General features: G+C 41.4%; 1 protein-coding gene across 2 annotated transcripts in view; it reads left to right on the top strand.

Annotated features, from left to right (window-relative positions):
• The window catches only part of atxn1a (ataxin 1a), a 96,772-nt gene extending 81,070 nt beyond the window's left edge, over positions 1-15,702 (top strand). For both annotated transcript variants that reach the window (XM_062435555.1, XM_062435556.1), the window contains 2 exons: positions 4,967-7,338; positions 10,996-15,702. In XM_062435555.1, the coding sequence (XP_062291539.1) occupies positions 5,488-7,338; positions 10,996-11,601 (2,457 nt within the window). In that variant the 5' untranslated portion in view covers positions 4,967-5,487 and the 3' untranslated portion in view covers positions 11,602-15,702. The remainder of the gene's footprint in view (positions 1-4,966; positions 7,339-10,995) is intronic.
• The last annotated feature ends 4,362 nt before the right edge of the window (positions 15,703-20,064 follow it).

Below are 20,064 nucleotides of genomic sequence, written 5' to 3'. Positions count from 1 at the left end.
AGGTAAGATAGATCATTGTATTTGTGAATGTGTGTGTGTGAGAGACTAAAGCACACGGAGGACAGACAGCTTGGGTTACAGGTCATCTGATATCCACACACACATTAACACACACACACACACACACACACACACACACACACACACACACACACACACACACACACACACACACACACACACACACACACACACACACACACACACACACAGACGGTGCAAACTCAGCAAGATTCAGGTGACATAGCTTTTCAGTGAATGTGTGTCTGAGTGTCAGTTTCAGTGAAGCAATACTCTCTCTTTTTGCAATGTAGGTCAGTTGAGCCTGCTCTCTTTTTCTCTGTTTCCCTCCATGTTTCCCAGCCTTTCCACACCCTCATACCCCTGTTCTTCAAATACTTCCGTCAATCCTTCTCGGGTCTCTTCCTCCATTAATTGTTGCTGTATTTATACTGGGGTTTTTTTGTGTGCTTATTTGTTCAAAATACCAACATTTCCCACCCTGCATGCTGGCAGAGACGTTCATTCTTTCTTCTACCACTTACCCAGTTTCAACACAGTCTTTTTTTCTTCTTCCTCTATCTTTTAATCTCTCACTAACACCACAAGATAAAGGAAGAAAGGACTTAAGCAAGTTTTTGGTTTTCCATGGGAATATTGCATGTGTATTTGTCTGTACATGTGTCTCCCCCTTAGTTGTGGTAGTATTTTAGTGAAAGCTACTCTAATCAATATTTTCATATTAAAAATAGATCAAATGTGTAGTGATTAAAGGGTCGCTGGTAGGGACAAGGCCACTGAGAATTATCGACTCTGCAGTTCCCCTCAGCTCTACAGAGATTTTTAACATCTTTCAGCTAATTGTTTTGATTTAAATGGTCTGTAACTTAACTATTTTGGTTCACTCTCCCCAGTGTCGTTTGCAGATGAAACAGGGAGTGGTTTTCATAGCTCTAAAAACACACTGCACACTCCCTGTCCAGAACTAAACTGCAGACAGACAAAGTTGGACACTAACTGGTGCACAAATAGGAGCATTAAGCAGCTAAAGAGCCAGATATTTCCCCCTTGAGTTGGTGGAAAGCAAACTAGGGATTAAAATGAAAGTGAATATTGGACCTTGATTCAGCAAGTGGACAGAAATACAACTCCAAATGAATGCTGATATTGCTCCATGTGTACCGAATGTGGAAAAAATCAACTAGTGCTAACAAATTGGACATATCAACTTTATAAGGTGATAATATGTCAAGGTGGTGTTTACTGCCTTTCCTGCTGCCCCGAAATGGCAAAAATCTGTTCCTATGCTTCCATATTGTACAATGTTCCCATTTTGTAAAATGTAGTCATGCAAGATGACAAACCACTGTTCTTGAAATAGCAGTTTACACCCCTTCTGTTGTAACGGCAAACTTACTGTGATATTTTGCTTTGCTTTAGCGCACACAGTTATTCCAAGCATAAGCTGCTCAGCAGCTTCAGCACCATACCACTCTTATTACACATAGTGAACGTAAAAGCAGCACAATATATCCAATTACACAATGCATATAATATTTCTCCTGGAATTCTCAGACTTTTCCCACATGCTAGCAGAGTGAACTGTCAGAAATGACGTGCCTTTCTCCGAAGATAAAAGCTCTTATAGACGGCAGCACAAACAGATCTGTGGCTGGATTTACAGACACTGTCAGTGTTTGATGTGACAGTTGATATGAAATTTCTCTGATCTGAGAGCTCTCTCCTCTTATCTCAAAGTTTTAATTTGGGCGAGAGCTTGTTGAATGTAAGCAGTATAGTTTGACTTCTTTGTTTCATAATCTTCCCATGCTTGCATTTTATGACACTTGCATGAACAGTACAGGGAATGAGGTGTGATACAGTGAAGACAGAAGAAGAAGATTAATGCTGAGATTGATGCCAAGAGAGAAGAAGAGACAGAAGCATAAGAACATAAAACCATTAGTTGGAAGAATGATAATTGAGAATGGAGTTATGAAGTAGGAGAGGTGGGCAGGCTGAGGCAGGACAGCTGAGTGGAGGTAGAGTGAAGAAAAAGAGTGTATTTCAATGCTAAAAGCTCACCCATCAACAGCACCTCTCGACACACCTCTGAGTCATGCTTGCTTGATTGAACAGGTGGTGTGTGCTTGAGCAAATGTGCACTCACTACCTTGAAACAAAGCCTGTACAATATGTGTGTGTTTGTGCACATTCTTGTACTGTATGTGCATGTGAATTCGCATGTGTGTTTACTCCTACGCCTGTCTCTGCAGTTGCATCGTAGTAGCACTGTGACATTTCTTAAATCACAGCAATCTACTTAAGATGCAAGATGTCCCTGGTCCCTACAGAACACACACACACACACACACACACACACACACACACACACACACACACACACACACACACACACATTACTATAACGTATGTTTCAATAGGAAAAGGAAGAAATGAAAATGCATTACTGTCGTGGTGTTGATCTGAGAAACCCTGTTTTATTATTTTAAAAAAGCCTTGGAAGTGTTGATCCAGTCATTTTGGTTGAAAGATTACATTTTTTGTGGTTTGACAGCTTCTGAGATCAGATAGATTTAACACTGAGGCAGTGTCCATGGGTCTAATGTGAGCTGTGTTAGAAACAATTGTTTTATTCAGTGATGTTACCAGATCAGCTGCTTTAATGTGGCTAGGGCCTGCTTTTATCTCGTTCTGATCCTCAGGCTATTTTAAAGGTTTATTTGTCCCTTTTTGTTATTTTGTCAAACTACTTCATTGCGTATTTATTTATTTGACAAAAGTCAATTATTCACAATTTTCCTTTTGGCTCAAACATTCATTTAGGTTATTATTTTGCTTGTTTAATTATTACAGTAGTGCCCATGCTTATGTAGTTGTGCAACTTTCACAGTAGCATTACACACAGTCAGCTGATGATAATGTGAACGCACAGTGTAAACACTTAACTGAGGAAGTTAATTGGCAAACCTTGTATTGCAGTCAGTGTGTTTTTGCTGTAACAACAGTTCTCCTTACTATGCATGCTTACTGCAAGTTTGTAGTGTGTTAGTCAACTGATACTCTGCTCACATTCAAGTGTGCAAATGTTGAAAGTCTCTCTGTTGGACAAGAACATGTGTCGGTGTGTGTGCTTTTGTGCACTAGTTGGTGAAAGCGTGCGTGTGGAAGTTTGTGTGTGAACTTGTGCTGTGTGTCAGGAAAAGAACGTGTCAGCATAATTGAATATGCCCAGGTGTCAGTGCGTGTGTGTGTGTGTGTGTGTGTGTGTGTGTGTGTGTGTGTGTGTGTGTGTGTGTGTGTGTGTGTGTGTGTGTGTGTGTGTGTGTGTGTGTGTGTGTGTGTGTGTGTGGGAGGAGTGAAGGGTGGGGTGCATGTGCTTGAAATGCTTTTACATTATTTATGAGATTCACACCAAGCTTTCCATCTTTTTCAGCAGGGGGTCCTCTCTAACAGATGGCACACACTCACTCTTACTTTACTGAGTACATACATATATATATAGCACATGCTTGTTATTGGTGGTTCAAGTGCTGCAGATGCTGGGAACTTCTTGGAATTGTTCAGATTATTATCAGGGGTTCTACTTTTACATTTTTGTCAATAATCTCAAAACCACTCTAGAAACACAAGACATATATAGATATTTCCACCTGACTACAATTTTTTTTAACGATTTTACGACTGTCCCTAATATAAATAATTATATGGATATTTTGACATTGCCTATTGTTTGGCCTGAATTCATCTTTATCATTGGCCTATTTAATATAAACTGACACCAGTCATGATTGAATTGTTGTATTATAACAACATTTAAAGCATTATGCTAAATGACTTACCCCATCTCCAAAATCTTGGAGCATGTTAACCACGTTCAATAACCACGAAGTTTAGGTTATTGAATACATTACACTGTTAGAGATTGTGTCTCAGCTCAATTTCTTGTTGCCAAGTGTCCTTATGTTATTCCATGGCCTCTTTTCGGTCTGTTTTTCAACCTTCATGGCAATAAACTGTTTATTTTCTTGGATTCCTTTTGTCATGGCTCTAAATTTGTTTTGGTGCGCCACATCATTATAGCCCTACTGTAGGCCTTGTCTTTTTTATTTTCATGTCCTCTGTTTGCAGGAACCATGTGGTGTTCTCTGTCTTCCAATCCCAGAATTGAGTTTGCACCTGTTTGCAAAACATGATGTTGGCTATATTTTGATGCATAAAAGTATGTCTGGTTTATACAAGGTGGGATTTGTGAACAAATCGAAGGGCGGTGTTTGAAACGTTTTTATTCATGATATTAAACCAACCATTCCTACCATCAAAATTTCAAAGATAGATTTATACTAAAAAGAACCTTATGCTAGAACATCAACTTATTTCATAGCAACCTGCGTTCAATAACTGAATTTATATTTTCCAAAAACTCCAAAAACTTTTTTTCTGTGGTTTCATCAGTCAAATTTTCACTTTGTTCTTAGACTGCGGTCATCTCTGTATTTGGCTCTATTTTTAGTCTGTTTGTTTAGTTAGTTATGTAGGTGTGCATGGGTTTTTATAGACTGACTCACATTTACTTTTATGCATGTTAGTTGGTTGTATTGTTTTTGAAACAGTGTTGACACATCCTCTGTATAACAGTAGTGCTCACTTGTGGCACTATAACCTTGACCAGAGATATTTACTGTGTGATTCAATGTGTTGGGTTACTTGCAGTTTGTCAGTTTAATTTTCTTTAAAAAAACTTAGCCGATGACATAGGCTACTTATGCAGATTTAGAAGGTATATATTTACGTTTTTAGGTTTTTAAAGTTTGCAGTTCAAGTCAGAACAAACTGCAAACATAAAAATATCTAACAAAACCGATTTTAATTTGTATGTATTTACCTGCTCATCTGTTTGAGAATCACATCTTTTCCTAATAGTCTCCCTTTTTCTCTTTCACAGGATTGTGCTGTGTGTGGGCAGGCTTGCTTTTGCAGGGAAATGATTCCACATGAAGTGCGACGCACTCGGCCCCCTGTCGTCCTTGGCGGCAGCTGCAGGTGTGACGTCGTTACACTCTCCCCAACTACACTGAGCACACCCTTCAGCCGCTAAAGACCCCTGGACCGAAAAAGACCGTCCTATCCCTCCCCTCTAACCACCCCTCCGTATCTTCATTCCCATCTCTAATCCTTCCTCACCTGCTTGATAGGGCCTGGATTATCTTTGTTATTGTAGAAAGACCTGATAACCAACAGCCTTTGGTGAACTGGATAGAGAGGGAAAGAGAGACAAGATTGGGAAGGTTGAATCATAGCTAATACAAAGAAGACAAAGGACAGAACATCATAAGTGAGAAAAGGAACGAAAGTGAAATAGAAAGTCAACGAAAGAGGGAACAAGAAAGAAAGAAAAAGCAATAAAAGTAAAAAAATAAGGAAAGATAACGCAAGTACTGTTGAGGGACTTGAGGCGAAATCAGCATGAAGTCCAACCAGGAACGCAGTAATGAATGTCTGCCCCCAAAGAAGAGGGAGATCCCTGCAAGCACATTACCATCTGAAAATCGCTCACCTGCCATACCACCTGCCAGCAATAGCCAGCGCACAGAGAACATGGCCTGGCTGGCTAGTGTGGCTGGTGGGAATGAGAGTGGCATGAGTGGACACTGTAGCTCCAGTCAGTCTGATGGGCCCCAGTATAAATCCCTCTCCTCCACATCAGACTCCTTGTCCTCCTCTTCCTCACTAAGGCTAGTCTCATCTCTCCCCACAGTGTATACATCCCCCCTGTCACAGTCCACAGTTGGAGGAACTGTCCATTACACCCAACTGCCTCCCAATCTGCAGTTTATAGCCTCACCCTACACTGCCCCATACACAGGCTATGTCTCTCCTCATCTGCTTCCACCTCCTCCTCCACCTCCCCCCCTCTCCTCTTCCTCATCTCTGGCCACACAGAGATCCCCACACATAGAGACAGCCTCTGCTCCTACGCAGACCTCCAAACATGACCAGCAGCGAGCATCCATTGGGCGTACATCCATGCCACCGCCTTCTACAGACCCTGCCCCTCACTATGTTCAGATGTCAACCTCTCCACGGACTGTGCCGTCGCTTCATCACCAAGGAGGTGCTCACCTTCCACCCCCGTCACTGCACCCCCATCATACTTTGGGGCATGGTATGTCCCAAGTTGTGGTGCAATATACAGACGGACACACCAGAAAAGAGGATGGTGGCTCCAGACCCAGAGAGCTTCACAATGGAGGCCTGGAAAGGGGCCGGCGATATGGTGCATCCCCTGAGTCCAGCCTCTCTAAACCTGGGAGCAAATCACGGGATGCAAACTCTTCTTTGTCCTCATCAGCGTATGAGGCCCGCCATCTGGTTCTGCCATCCGACTACTGTACTCATGATCCCTCAGGGCTGAGAACCTCTGTCATGCTAATGCCTAACAGCCACAGGGACCACCATCTGGTACCACCCAGAGCCAGCCCTGAGAAGTTGACAACCTCTGCCACCACACACCTGGAGAAAGGTGGAATCATGGTGGGCAAGCCTGTCAATCGCACCACCACCTCCTCTTTCACTTTTCCACCCCCATTAAGTGTTGACAGCCTGAAAGCTGCTGTTAGTTCACTATCGCCTCAGACCGTAATCCAGACCACCCACAACTCTACAGAGCCATTGTCAATGGGGCTGCCTTCCACCAGTATCTACCCCCAGCCACCTATCATTGGTTATATTGCAGGTGGCAGCGGGAGCCAGCATACGCCAATCAGCTACCACACCAGCCTACAACAACACTTACTCATTCCTGGCGCCCAACAGGTCATTATCCCTGTTAGCGGAGGTGGAGTCACCACATTGGAACCTGTAACCTCCCATGTGACATCATCCTCCCAAGCTGCACCATTTCCTACCACACTCCCACACACATACATTGCTGCCCCAGTCCCCAAAGGAGAAAGTCTGGAAACTCCTAGCGGCACATATCACCAGGCCGCTTCAGGTGCAGTGGTCCAAGCCCAGCTTCATCTCCCCATTGTTCACGCTCCACCAGGGCTGGTCGCCCCTTCTGTGCCTCCTCCCCCGTCCAGTACGGTGGCTCCCCCCACACTGCCACCATATTTCATCAAGGGCTCCATCATCCAGCTGGCCGATGGGGAACTGAAACGTGTGGAGGACCTGAAGACTGAGGACTTCATCCAGAGTGCAGAGATCAGCAGTGAGCTGAAGATCGACTCATCCACAGTGGAGCGCATTGAAGGGAGCCACACCTCACCCAATTTTGCTGTGGTTCAATTCTCTGTTGGTGAGCACCGTGCACAGGTGAGAGAAATTGTTCCTCCCTTCCTTTATTAAAGTCTGTTGTTGTTTTTTTTAAGATTTCAGTAGAGAGATCAGTAAAGAGGCTGATAGGAAACAAGGGGAGAGAGAAATGGTTATGATGGTTATGATGGTTATGATGACATGCAACAATGGTCCTTTGCTGGACGTTGCAGATATACGGCACGTGCAGTAACAACTTGGCTACCGGCATGCTCTGTTATTAAGGTCTGTTCCTGGTGTGGAGTAGCCTGGGTATACCCATGCTCTCATTCGAGCGAGATTCTACTTCGCTCAGAAAGTTGGCATGGCCACCAAGACAAAATTTTCGCCTGAGATAGGGAACCAATCACAGATCAGGGAGGCGGGCTCAAGGCGATGACGACCGTAGAGCAACTCTGTTTACATCCAGCATGGCGGCCACGGAGGTGCAGCAACCGTTCGAAGCTGCAATAGATTGTGTGCTAAATAAATTGGAAGGCAAGTTCACTTTGAAAATAGAACAAAAACTTGCGCTACACGATTTTTCCTTCATAAAAAGGATGTGTTCGCACTGCTCCCTACAGGCTCTGAATACGTCATTGTCTATCGTTGATATGATTGGCTGTAAGATTGTCCATTAGCGTACAGAAGCATTTGATCGTCATTTGTTGATCCCGCTTCAAATACGAGGAAATGAACAGCTCCTCACCAGACCCTACCTCAATCTCACATGAGATTGAGACGCGGTCTGGTGTTAGCCAGGCTAGGTGTAGAGCCCATCTGTGCAAAAACAAATAGTTAAAATGACAATTTGAAATTTTAAAGAGAGTTTTCTGCTGGACATTTTCTTGGCAAGGAGCTAATTTGCACCTTTGGCTGGCTGATTCCCCCTGCTTCCAGTCTTTTTGGTAAATTAAGCTAATTGGCTGCTAATTTTGGATTTTAATAGGAGTTTGGTTTTAATCTTTTCATCTCACTCTTGACAAGACAGGGTATATAAGCATTCCAAGTCCTTTTTATTAATGTTTAGTCCTTTCCAAAGACTTAAATTCAATCCAGCATCAAGGTAAACAACCCTGTTGTAGTTTGCCTCTGTGAGTGGGAAAGATCACTTTCAACAAGATGGAATGAGACAATTTTAAAATTGGCTTCTTGCACAAGATAGAATGCTTTTATGTATATTCTTAACCAGTATTATTAATGTTGACTGACAGGTGTTGAGATACCCATACTAATTATTCTATTATCATGAATCTCACAGGACTGCTATTATCGCTCTAATTAAGTTCAATGTACCAGGATGACAGTCAGGTAAAAAACATGTTCTGGTTTTGAGCTTCTAAGGGTTGAGTGTCGGAATCTACTAATCAAGTTTTCTATTAAGTATTCAATAAAGGCAGGAGCATGAATGCACGGATGCAGTATGACTTTTACTGCCACATACTTTCCAGGTTTGATAGAAACCACGAAAATACATTTCTTTCGATTTTTTCTGATATGCACTTAAGTTTCTCCCAGTACAAAATCAGAGTTAAGTTTTAACCATAACCCATACTGTTAAAAATACTGTACAAGCATTAATTCAACACCCAGGATACATGTCTTATTTCCATGTATTTCATACTCTGACAAGATCAGTGTTTTTCTCGCAGTAATCTCTTAACTGATAATGTGATGCTACAATTTATCTTTATGTTTTCTGTGTCTAGTTCTCTTCATCTCCTTTAAACCCACTTGTACACACTCACATACACACAAACTCCTCACTGTCTTTGAGGGTGTGCGTTAAAGCTAGATAATCTATTTCATCTGTCCAAGCTGTGACTCGTCCACCCACACAGCAGATCTCTAACCATCTCTCCAGCCCCCGGCTGCTCTTTGATACCGTACCCCACAAAAGCTGACCATCTTTCAAAGACTTATCTTTCTCTCTTGTACTCCCTCAGTGGCTCTTATTTCTTTTTTTCCAGAGAGGTGGTAGCGGCTTTGAGTCCATACTCCCAAGGACTTACTCTGAGAAGTCAAAAATTATATAATACAAGAGGGAAAATATTGCCTGACGTTTGCTTTGAAAGGGTGTTTGATACATGTTACACTGCTATCGTTCTTGACATTGTTCCCTTTCACACTCACTTCCTCAGTCCTCTTCTTGTTCAACCCACCCTCCCTTTGTAGCTGGCCTTTTCATCTCCATCTCAGAAACGTCCTCCACTCCCATCCTCTCATTCTCTCTCCTCTCGTTCAGATTTTCTTTCACTTTATCTTCTTTCTTCTCAGGTTTATTTTCTCTCGCCCCTTTTTGCTCAAAGACTTCTCTACTTTTATCTGTCATCTCCTCATTCTGTCATACATACAAATGATAATGCAGATGTCAATCAGTGCTAAAAGTACAACATTTAACACTTCATTGAAACATCCTCTCTTCACTTCTTCATTGATTTTGTGTAATGGACCACAAGGTTTATTTTTTAGGTTGATATTGTTTTCTTGAAATAAGATATCAAACATTTTTTCCAAGGGAATGCTTGTGCTTCTTCTCTACTGCCACCAATATCCAGCTGCACCTCTCTGTAAAACAATCCAATCACTATTGGTTATTACATAATTGTCTTGCTGATTTTAAGGACTGTGTGTCCCAAAATCTGTTTCATTCTGCTAAATTAAGACACAATTAAAGTCACTGTAGTTTCAACCAAGAGGTCATCTCTTCATTCTCAGTTGTACATCAACCTGTATCAAAGTTTAAACGTTTCTCTTGTAATCACCTTCAGGAACAACCACATCTGTTAGAGTAAAATAATGTTTGTATTAAAATAATGGTCTAGACTGATGTCTAGACTGTTTTATGCATGCATCTTAAATATGTTTGATCACTCCTCGGTTCAACTCTAAAATGTTGGCACTACTTTAGAGTGAGCATTGGTTATTCACAAAAACTAAATGCATCTGTAACTTTTTTTAAACTTTAAGATTGCTTATCATTTTCAGGATTGATTAGGACCATGGAGTGATGGAATAATCATATTCAATCATGAAATATGTAAAAAAAAAAAAAAAAAAAAAAGATTCAATCTGGAAGTTTACCTTTTACTGTCAGTGTCATAAACCACTTGGCCTTCAGGATTCCCTCTAAGATTCGATGAAAGTCAATTTAAGATTTACTATTTCTTGCTGTTGTACTCCTCGCCTACTGTGTGCTTCTTTTTGACCGTTATTATAACAGAACATCTGAGATCTTTGTCAAAGCCCTTGTCACTATTTTCTTCAATCTGGTCTACAGACTTGTGGTTACTTGTATGGCTCTAGGCTTTTGTTCCCGGATAGGGTCTGGTTTGGGATCTTTGTTGAATGTCATACCCCCTCTCCATGTTTCTTGCCTCTTTTAATTGTCAATAAAGGTTAAATAAAGGCAACATGCAAAAAAAATAAAAGCCTTTTTAAATCTTATGGTCATTGGTGGGCTGTTTGCTGATGTTTCCAGATTAGCTAAATTGTTGTGTTAAATATTTTTTCTTTTAAATTTTATTGTTGCTTTTATTTATATTTAACGTTGTAGAAATTATTAAGGATTTAAGACAACATTTTCAGGGGTTTTCAAACACAAACAGATTAGACAATCAATGTGTTATGTTTAAGTGCCTTTGTAATGATGTATTTCACTCATTCCCTCTCCTCTAGGTGAGTGTGGAGGTATTGGTGGAGTACCCCTTCTTCGTCTTTGGCCAAGGCTGGTCTTCATGCTGCCCAGACCGGACCACCCAGCTCCTGGAGCTGCCTTGCACCAAGCTTTCTGTGGGCGATGTTTGTATTTCACTCACCCTCAAGAACCTGAAGAATGGATCTCTGAAGAAGACTCAGCCCCTGGAGCTGACCAACCCTGCCTCTGTCCCAGCCTCCAGCCACGGCCACCTCAAACCCCCCAGAGCTGTCACAGACGCTCCTCAGAGCTGCAGTGGAGGAGGCTCCAGGCATGGGGAGCGGGAGAATGGCATCAGCCAACGGGGGAGTGGCGGAAGTGGGAATGGGAGTGTACGGGGAGCTAATGTGGAAAACGGGGATGTTATGTTTGGGGAAAGAGGGTCAGTTTCTAAGAGTCAGGTTGCCACCAGTGCAGAAGCTGGCTCCAGTAAGCCATCAGGAGGCAGAAAGAGGAGGTGGTCAGCCCCTGAAGGTCGAAAAGTAGAAAAATCAGAGGAGGAGCCACCTTTGACCCTACCCAAACCTTCCTTCATCCCTCACGAGGTGAAAGTCAGCATCGAGGGAAGGTCAAATATTGGCAAATGAAGGCTAGCAGGACTGTTAATAACCCTTGGGATTTGGAAAAGAAAAAACATAAAAGGATTCTACAAAAAAAAAAAAATGAATGCCCACATTAATGTTTCATTTGTCTTGGTTTTAAAGTTTTGTTTTCTGTTTTTGTTTTCTATCTTGAATACTGTACTGTAGAGGTAAATTTACCCTACATGTTATCACCTTACATTAAGTCCATGTAGTTTATAACACATTTTTATAGATGGATTTGATATCACATAAGCAATCAGTGCCGTTTTGATGGTTTTCATGATAAGACTTTTGGTGAGGGATTTGTGAAGCGTGCTAAATGTTTATCGGTGGCTGTGTGGCACACAGGAGCAACGCTTGATGGCTCTACTCAGCTGGCTGCACATTACACATTATGTAAATTTCCAAATTGAGTTAGCTCACAGTTGGCTTCCTGACAGCGAGTTCACTCCCTGTGCACTGTGAGTGAGGCTGCCTGGATGGAAAGACTTTCCCACCACCTCTGGCAGCGCCTGCGGTTTTACATTGGGCCACAGGGGTGACATAATGTCAGCTGATCCTGAGCATGAAGGATTTGTTGGTAAATCATGCAATTTTCCATTTACTAAATCTCCAAGTCTTTGGTGTAAATGTACCAGACTGGATTTGTAATGTCATCAAGTAGTGCCAGTGTGCCACACAAAAGAGAGGGAACAACACTTATTCTGTTCAGTTCAATGTGAGAAAAGTCTTTACTTTCATCTTTAGCATTTTATTTCATTTTAATATGTTTTTCTTAAACCCCTTGTCTTCTATCTCACCAGATAGTTGTTTTTAATGATTGTCAAAAACCTTAATCAGGGGTCATTTAGTCCTAGATTGAACCTAGGTGGGTCAATGTTAATGTGAGATACCCTAACCTAACACATACAAGTGCAAACACGCTGGGTTGGCAAACTTTTAGAAAATAGTAAGAGGAAGACTGCATACGATCCTCGTTGTTTTTCGATGAATTACTTTATATTTTTGTATCCAGAAAGGCTGCGTGAGAGGAACCGAGATAATCTGCATGTCTGTTCTGAGAGGGTCAGGATGTTTCAAAGCACTTCACACACCTGTCACACTCACCATACAGCCGATAAATATTTGTTGTCTCTTTATTTACGCAGTACTGTATGTTTTTAGAATAAAAAAAAAAAAAAATTTGTTGACAAGGGTAAAAAAAAAAAGTAGCAACAGCACTTTGGAAAGGTGAAGCTTTTGGAGAAGATGTGGTTTTGGTAATGTCGGAGTGTATGTGCCATGAGGTCACCAAGAAAGGGATGAATGTGACGGGTATTGGAGAGAATTCCAGTGTGTAGATGGTTAGAGAAAAAATTTTCAAGGTGACAAAAGGAATAAGAAATATGATGGTTTTTAGCATGTGCATTTGTACAGCCGGTCAGCCATGCAAATGTGAGGGAAAAGTATTGGAATGTGTTTTGATCCCAGCAATGTTCTGTGCTAGACGGAGAGCAACGATCAGAAGCTCATGCCACAGAATGTTTGAAGGGTGTTGTATATTTGTAATGTATGTGTGTGTATATGCTAGAGTGTGCATGATGCTGGTCTGTGTCTGTCCATACACACACACATGCTTACACAAACACAAAACAGTACAGACCATCCCTGAAACACAATGACTTATGATATGTACTGTATAGGTTGAGAAGCATTTTGATGAAAGGAGGTGCTTATATTTTTTGGTGCATATTGTCCCTACTGCAAAGACACTAGTGGACTGACATTGGATTTATGCACACTGGTAACAGTACAGTTGTACAGTGCTCTGTGGTGTGTTTGTGTATGTGAATGCGTTTGTGTATGAGTGTGTGTGTATACTGTGTATAGGAAAAAGGATATACTCATTTGATATATAGACGATGCTAAATGTCCAGTGTTTCTACTTGGAGTCTTTACTTAAGAGAATCTTGCAATTTGCACATCAGGAGGAGGGAGTTAGGTGGAGACATGAGTTTTAACGGTTCTGTCCTGAAACGAGCCCTAGACCACGTGACACACTGGAGGAGACCAAGGTTTTTGTTCCTCAACAGGCACCTGTCACATTGTAGAAGAACGGGTCAAATTACATTCAAAGTTTTTTACCAACACAAGCATAGCTATAAACCAGAATTTTAACACGTGCCTGCCTACTGAATTTAATTACAGATTTGTCGTGTATCTCAAGTTGAATACTGACTTTTTTTGTCCACTTTCCCTGCTATTCAAACCGGGGTGTCCAGGGTATAGGGGCTTGGGTTCAGTTCTGAACACGGCCTGTGAGTTCAGCCAGCTGAAACCCTATTTCACTAAGATGTAGCAGTTACCTCAACAGATGTGCTTGCTTGGTTGGACCAACATTTAGAGCTCTGTACGCGACTGGGTCAGACTAATTGAACATCCTCATAGGCTCTCTCTCTCTCTCTCTCTCTCTCTCTCTCTCTCTCTCTCTCTCTCTCTCTCTCTCTCTCTCTCTCTCTCCTACATAAGAAAGTCCTGCTCTTTTTCTGAGCTTGGTTTCTGAGGTGTAGTGTGAAGTGTCTACTAGCTGATGATCCTTTGGCAATCTGATTACACTGCATGTAAACATGTCTTTTTGAAGGTGAAGATGGCTTCCTACATGCATATCTGTTGAGCTTTCTACACCGATCAGTTGTATTTCATCCCACTGATGATATAAAGCAGTAAATTTGAATTGTGTGGGGCAGCGCTGTTTCAGGTGGTGGTGAGTTTACCAGGGTGATGGCAGGATGGATGTGTGCTCCGATGGCTGAGGAATGGATGAATAGGTGGTTGAATAAATGTGCAAACAGATGGTGTAGGTGAGTGAATGAGAAGAGCCCCATATGAAATTTGAAAATGCTTTATTTTAAAAAAATAATAAAACAGGGTTTCTCAGATCAACACCACCACAGTAATGCATTTTCATTTCTTCCTTTTCCTATTGAAACATCATGATCATTAGTACATTATAGTAGTATGTGTGTGTGTGTGTGTGTGTGTGTGTGTGTGTGTGTGTGTGTGTGTGTGTGTGTGTGTGTGTGCGTGCGTGCGTGCGTGTGTGTGTGTGTGTGTGTGTACATGTTTTGCAATCTGTGCGTGGCTGCGTTTTTGTAAATGTGTGTGCATGTCTTTTTCTGCCCCCCTCCCCTAGCCCCACCCTGTCAACATAATAATTCTGTCAACCACTCAGACCATCAAAATTTTAACTGTCAGTCAGGTTAAAAACAAAAAACAAACAAAAAATAGAATTATGGAGCCAAAGCCAAGTGATGCTGTTGTTACTTTGGTCACTTTAGAAAGCAATAGTATTACAATATTCAGGCTCTCTACTTGTGTGTGAGTGGACACACATAAACACACACACATGGAATCATTCCACTCATGTTCTCTGCAATAAGCATTTACTAATACTAATTCTTCAGCATTACAACCAAAACAGATTTCTATACGCAATATAGAGAAAATATAATCTTGTCATACACTCAACGTTTTTAGCTCATATACCTGAAAACAACTCCCTTCAATATCCCCTTAAAGTAAACCTAAATCTTTAGAAATTGCAGTTGCAACTCCAGTTGCTAGTTTTTCAGGGATGTTTCTCATATATGCAGTAACTGAACATAACCCCCAAAACCTCCTTTATCCCAGCTGGTCAGAGTCACAAAAAAAGCTGTTGTTACTCTGCAGGTGAGCTGTGCGTTGTTTGAAAGTGATGTCACGTGCACCTGAAGTAACCAGCAGGTGTTTTAGACTCCGCCCAGGTCTGCCTCGTTGCCACGTCTCCCGTAGTGACCTCGTTAACTTTGTTTCAGGTACCCAACCATAGCCAGCCAGCCTCACGTGCAACCTCTTCCTGAGGCGAAGCAATCGTTTAACCCTTGACAACCGTTAGCTACCTTTCAGTGCAGCCTGGCCTGGATATAGCAGGGCTGGTCTGGACTGCCTGTTCCCCTCTTCAGCATCATCTTTTTATATTTGGTGTCCTTTTCACTACTAGCTTATACAGGTCATTGTATTTATACGTCAGTGTAAACGCATGCTTAATACAGTAATAGACAATGAAACAAAGCAATCTGAAATGTAGAGACTTTCTGAATGCAGGGAGGGAACGGCACATCATTGCAAGGTTTCAACATTTTTTGAGGGTTTGATGTTTTGATTTTGTTTAAAATAATCCCAAATTTAATCTTTTTTTAACCCCTTGCAACGTGCAATACTTACATTTTGTTTTCCGCCTCCCTTCACTGTGCCAAGTGTATGTAGCATAGTCCTACTCATGTGTCTCATCCTTAACAGCTCGTGTGTATAACTGTCTGTCAGTGAGTCAGGATGCTTTTGATGAGAAAGAAGAAGAAAAAAAACAATGGAGAGATTGCCCGTACCTCTCTTTCCCCTTTGTCCTTTGCGGCCTTCCTAAATTTGTGAGTGTTTGAGACTGTCATGTCTCTGTGGTGTGTGTGTGTGTGTGTGTGTCTGCGTGTGTGTGTCTGCACCACATGTCATGCGTGACGTATGTTTGCTTATGTACACCCGGTGTTCAAACATGTGTGAGTGTGTTAGGTGTGATGCATGTGTGTGCACGTGTGTATTGGAGTATTTTCTCCTATAATTGTCTGTGAGATCATAAACCTTGACCCTCAGCGGTTCACGGTGAGACCCACAGAAAAAAGAAAACCTCATTGCTAGTGGGGACCACTTTTTTTGTAAAAAAAAAAGGAAAACAAAAAAACAAGAAAAAAAAAACCAACAACCAACCAACAGAGATGCACATGTAAGTAAGTAGAGGTAAAAGACTTGATAATGTTTCAGCACTTTCTAATCCTAGGATGGGCTTGGTCTAACCCCTCTGTCTCAGACCGATACCTTCCCTAGGGATAACATTCATTCAAAACAGACAGAGAGAATGAAAAAAAATGGGTGAATATTGATGAAAAAGAGAGATGGCTCTCTGGTAGATGGAGATGGTTTAAGTTTTTGCACATCACCTTGCCGTAACCTTGTGTTTATCTGTCTGTGCTCCATCTCGCTTGGCGCCCGGCGCGTTCTTGGGTCCAACGGGCCGAGGTGTTAGGTGGTTCCTTGGTTCTTTTCTACTAGGAAAACCTTTTATCATGGAATGCATCCCTTCTTTTGTCGTGTTCGGGGATTGTTTGGAATCTTTTCCCACCCGACACGAACCAGGCTGTGCCGTTTATTAGGTTTTTTTGTTCACATTTTGGAGTTCTAATTTGGCAGATATGTTTGTCAGGAGTCAGCACAGCTTGGTTCGTTCATGCGGTGTGGAAAACAGTGCACACAAACTTTTGCTTTGTTTGCATTATCTTTGGTGCAGGAGCTTTTTCTTTTTCTGTTTTTGGTCTCCTTGTAGCACTCAATATAATGTCAGGGGACTTAAAACTATGTAGAGAATGTGTCATTGTTGAGTTATTATGACAAGCTTCCTCACTGGAGGAACACTGCTAATGTCATCTTTTTTTAAATTGGCTTCTTGCACAACTTGACAAATAAAATGAATGTTGGTGTGTGAGCTTTGACTTTTCGATCAGAAAAAAAGGCATGTGCTCTTTGTTTCTTGATGTTTGTACTTTCATTTTGCAAAAAGGATGTGTTTTTGGCACTTTGTTATGTTTTAAAAGTGAACAGAATTCGATCAGGATTCCTTTTTTTTTTTCATTCTTTTTTTTCTTTTTTTTTTGTATGACGTCTCGTCAATGTCCATAGCGCTGGATAACCAACTCAGGCAGAAAGAGAAAAAAAAAAAAAAAAAACTTGTAGAGGCCCTATTAACAGTTTAGTCACCCCAATCAATTTACAATGTGGGCTGTTTGATATGGGTTATAAGATATGTAAATGTATTACATATAATTTGATATGATTGACAAATGTCATTATTGACAATTAACTATGAATTATTATTATGATATTGTGTGTATTATGCTGGAGATGGCTTGGATTATTCTTCAGTGTACTCAACGTCTTTGGTCTGCCACTCTGTGCAAGGCGACAAACACTTCAGCAGGGGACAGGCTGCACGGTTTGTGACCTCTGACCCTGCCCACTGCCACGGAGGGGATGGATCTGTCAGCTGTGGCTCAGCTGATCCCTCCTCCTGTTCTGAACACTCAGCCCTGAGGCTAGGAGCCGGTCTGTGTAGATGTTTCTCTGCTAACCTGTGACACCCCAAGTACTGAACTGAAACTTACTGGCCCGTGAGAGGCTGGCAGAGAACTGGACATCAGCACAGACCTGTGAGGACAGTCTGGCTTGCAGGGGTCGCAGCAGTTCCCAGCCAACTTGTTTGTACTATATTGTACTCACCAAGCCCCTGTGTCTCACCACCCTTTTCCTCTATAGCAACGGAGAAACCCTGTTGGTGTATGTATTTGACATCTGTACAAATGCACCTCTTTGAAAAAGAAAATGAAACCTTGACATATCTGGAATAAATTGTCAACTTGTGTTTTTATTTGAATAGCAACACTAACCAGCACTTGCTATCAGGTATTTCATCTGTTTCAATGAATAACCCCACTCAACACCACACTTGTAGTTGATATAGGAACCCTCAGACAACACAAACACTACATTTTAAAACAGTGTCCCTCAGTAGTTGACGTCATGAGTTAGAAACTGAGCAGACAATAACTCCCTCTAGTGTATGATTATCTGCATGGCATCCACAGTAATCAATGCATTCTCAGTTATATATGCTCGAACATCAATTAGCTCATGTGAGCTCTGTGTTGCACTGCAAAACATCTTTATGTTTCAACTTGGCTCTGCTTTCAAGTCATTTATGTTACACAAATCAGGAAAAAAGGAAATGGAGAAGGCTGTACAGTGCAAGGAGCCGTTGTCATTTTCATGTGTGGAAATCGGAATATGATGAAAATTTAGTCCCATGAATGTACAGCCATGCTAACAGTTCTTAAAAGCAGAAGTGCTTTGAGCTAAACATGCTCACCATGACAATGCTAACACGTTGAAGTTTAGCAAATATTTACCAGGTTCACCATATTGCTTTAGCCTCTTAGCATGCCCTAGACTAGAAGAAATGTTGCATAATCGCTAAAACTAAAATAATTTATCATCTGGGTATCATGAATGTCTGCATCACATTTTGTGCCAATCTGTGAAGTAGATGTTAAGATATTTAACAGGATAAGTGAAAACTTTTATCTGCTCTTGGCATTAGAGCAAAAGTCAGGGGATCACCTTGGTTGGTAGGATTTATCCACTGGAACCCGTTATATATATATATATCTGTTAGGACAAAGTGGTGGACTGACAGACTGATATTGCCATGCTGAGAGCATGGCTGATTAAAAGAATCTTGATTCGACACCTTTAAAATACAACTGAGTCAGGATGTAGGGTGACTGACAGCATGTTCCATTTTTGGTGAAAGAATGCATATATCAGTGACTTGAGTGCTAGAAAACAGCACATCTGTGTTTTTTAGAAACACCAAGAAACCCCCCAAAAGATAAAGAGAAGAGAAAGAAAGAAAGAAAATGTAATAGCTGATTGGTTCATGTAGTGGACACCCCTCATGGTTTGACCTGTGGAGAGGCCAAGGTGGAGGGTTAGCCAGAGCAGCAAATCCAAACCTGTTAAGGTTTCAGTATCTTATTCAAGGATACTTCTCACTGGCTGTGGAAAAAATATACAGCAGGTAACCATTAACACACTGTGAGTGACACCTAAATGACAAGGAAGAGATGATGCTCAAATACTGTATTCATATGTGACCTAAGTTCCATCAAACTGTTATTCTCAATTAGTGCTTGTTCCTCCTCACATCTTGTTAGATGCTCAACACCACCTCTTGCTGTCTAAGGAAGTGGCAGCAATGTCACTGCTGTCTGTCAGAAACACTTGTGAGAGTCTTTTTGGGGGGATCATCAACAGGTACATGATCTGTTAATGAAGCTGGGAACTACATGGTGTTAACTCTATTTTTCTCATCCAGAAAGAACTAGACTCCATTGTCTGTCTTCATTGCAATAAACAATCAAACTGTGTATATTTAGTGCATCTTTTCTCTTGTATTGAAGGTTAGAGTTTAAATTTAATAATGTTTAATAACAGCATTGCTACCCATCGCATTTTCCTGAGGATCTGTGTCTGAAGTACTGAGAGCAGCTCCTCAGTGCAGTTGAAGACGCAAATTTTGAGACACCCTTGATTCAAAATGTCAGGCACAGTGGAATCAATGACTCAGATGTGACTACTTTTCATGCACAGCAAGGCAAACCAAGTCTCTCTCAGACACATAAAATGTTTGTATACATGAATCTAGAGGCCGTCATGTTAATTTGGCTCAGAAACCTTCCTGATGTAACCAAAACAAATACACATAACATAAGAAAAATATTTGCATTTTCTTTTTTGCTATTAGTAATATGATTGACACACCTTCACAGAATGATCAGCACCACTGGG

Source organism: Scomber scombrus, chromosome 16 (assembly GCF_963691925.1).
Source record: "Scomber scombrus chromosome 16, fScoSco1.1, whole genome shotgun sequence".
NCBI classification, from domain to species: Eukaryota; Metazoa; Chordata; class Actinopteri; order Scombriformes; family Scombridae; genus Scomber; species Scomber scombrus.
The sequence above is the reverse complement of the archived record's forward strand: the minus strand, read 5'-3'. Positions and strand labels throughout refer to the sequence as shown.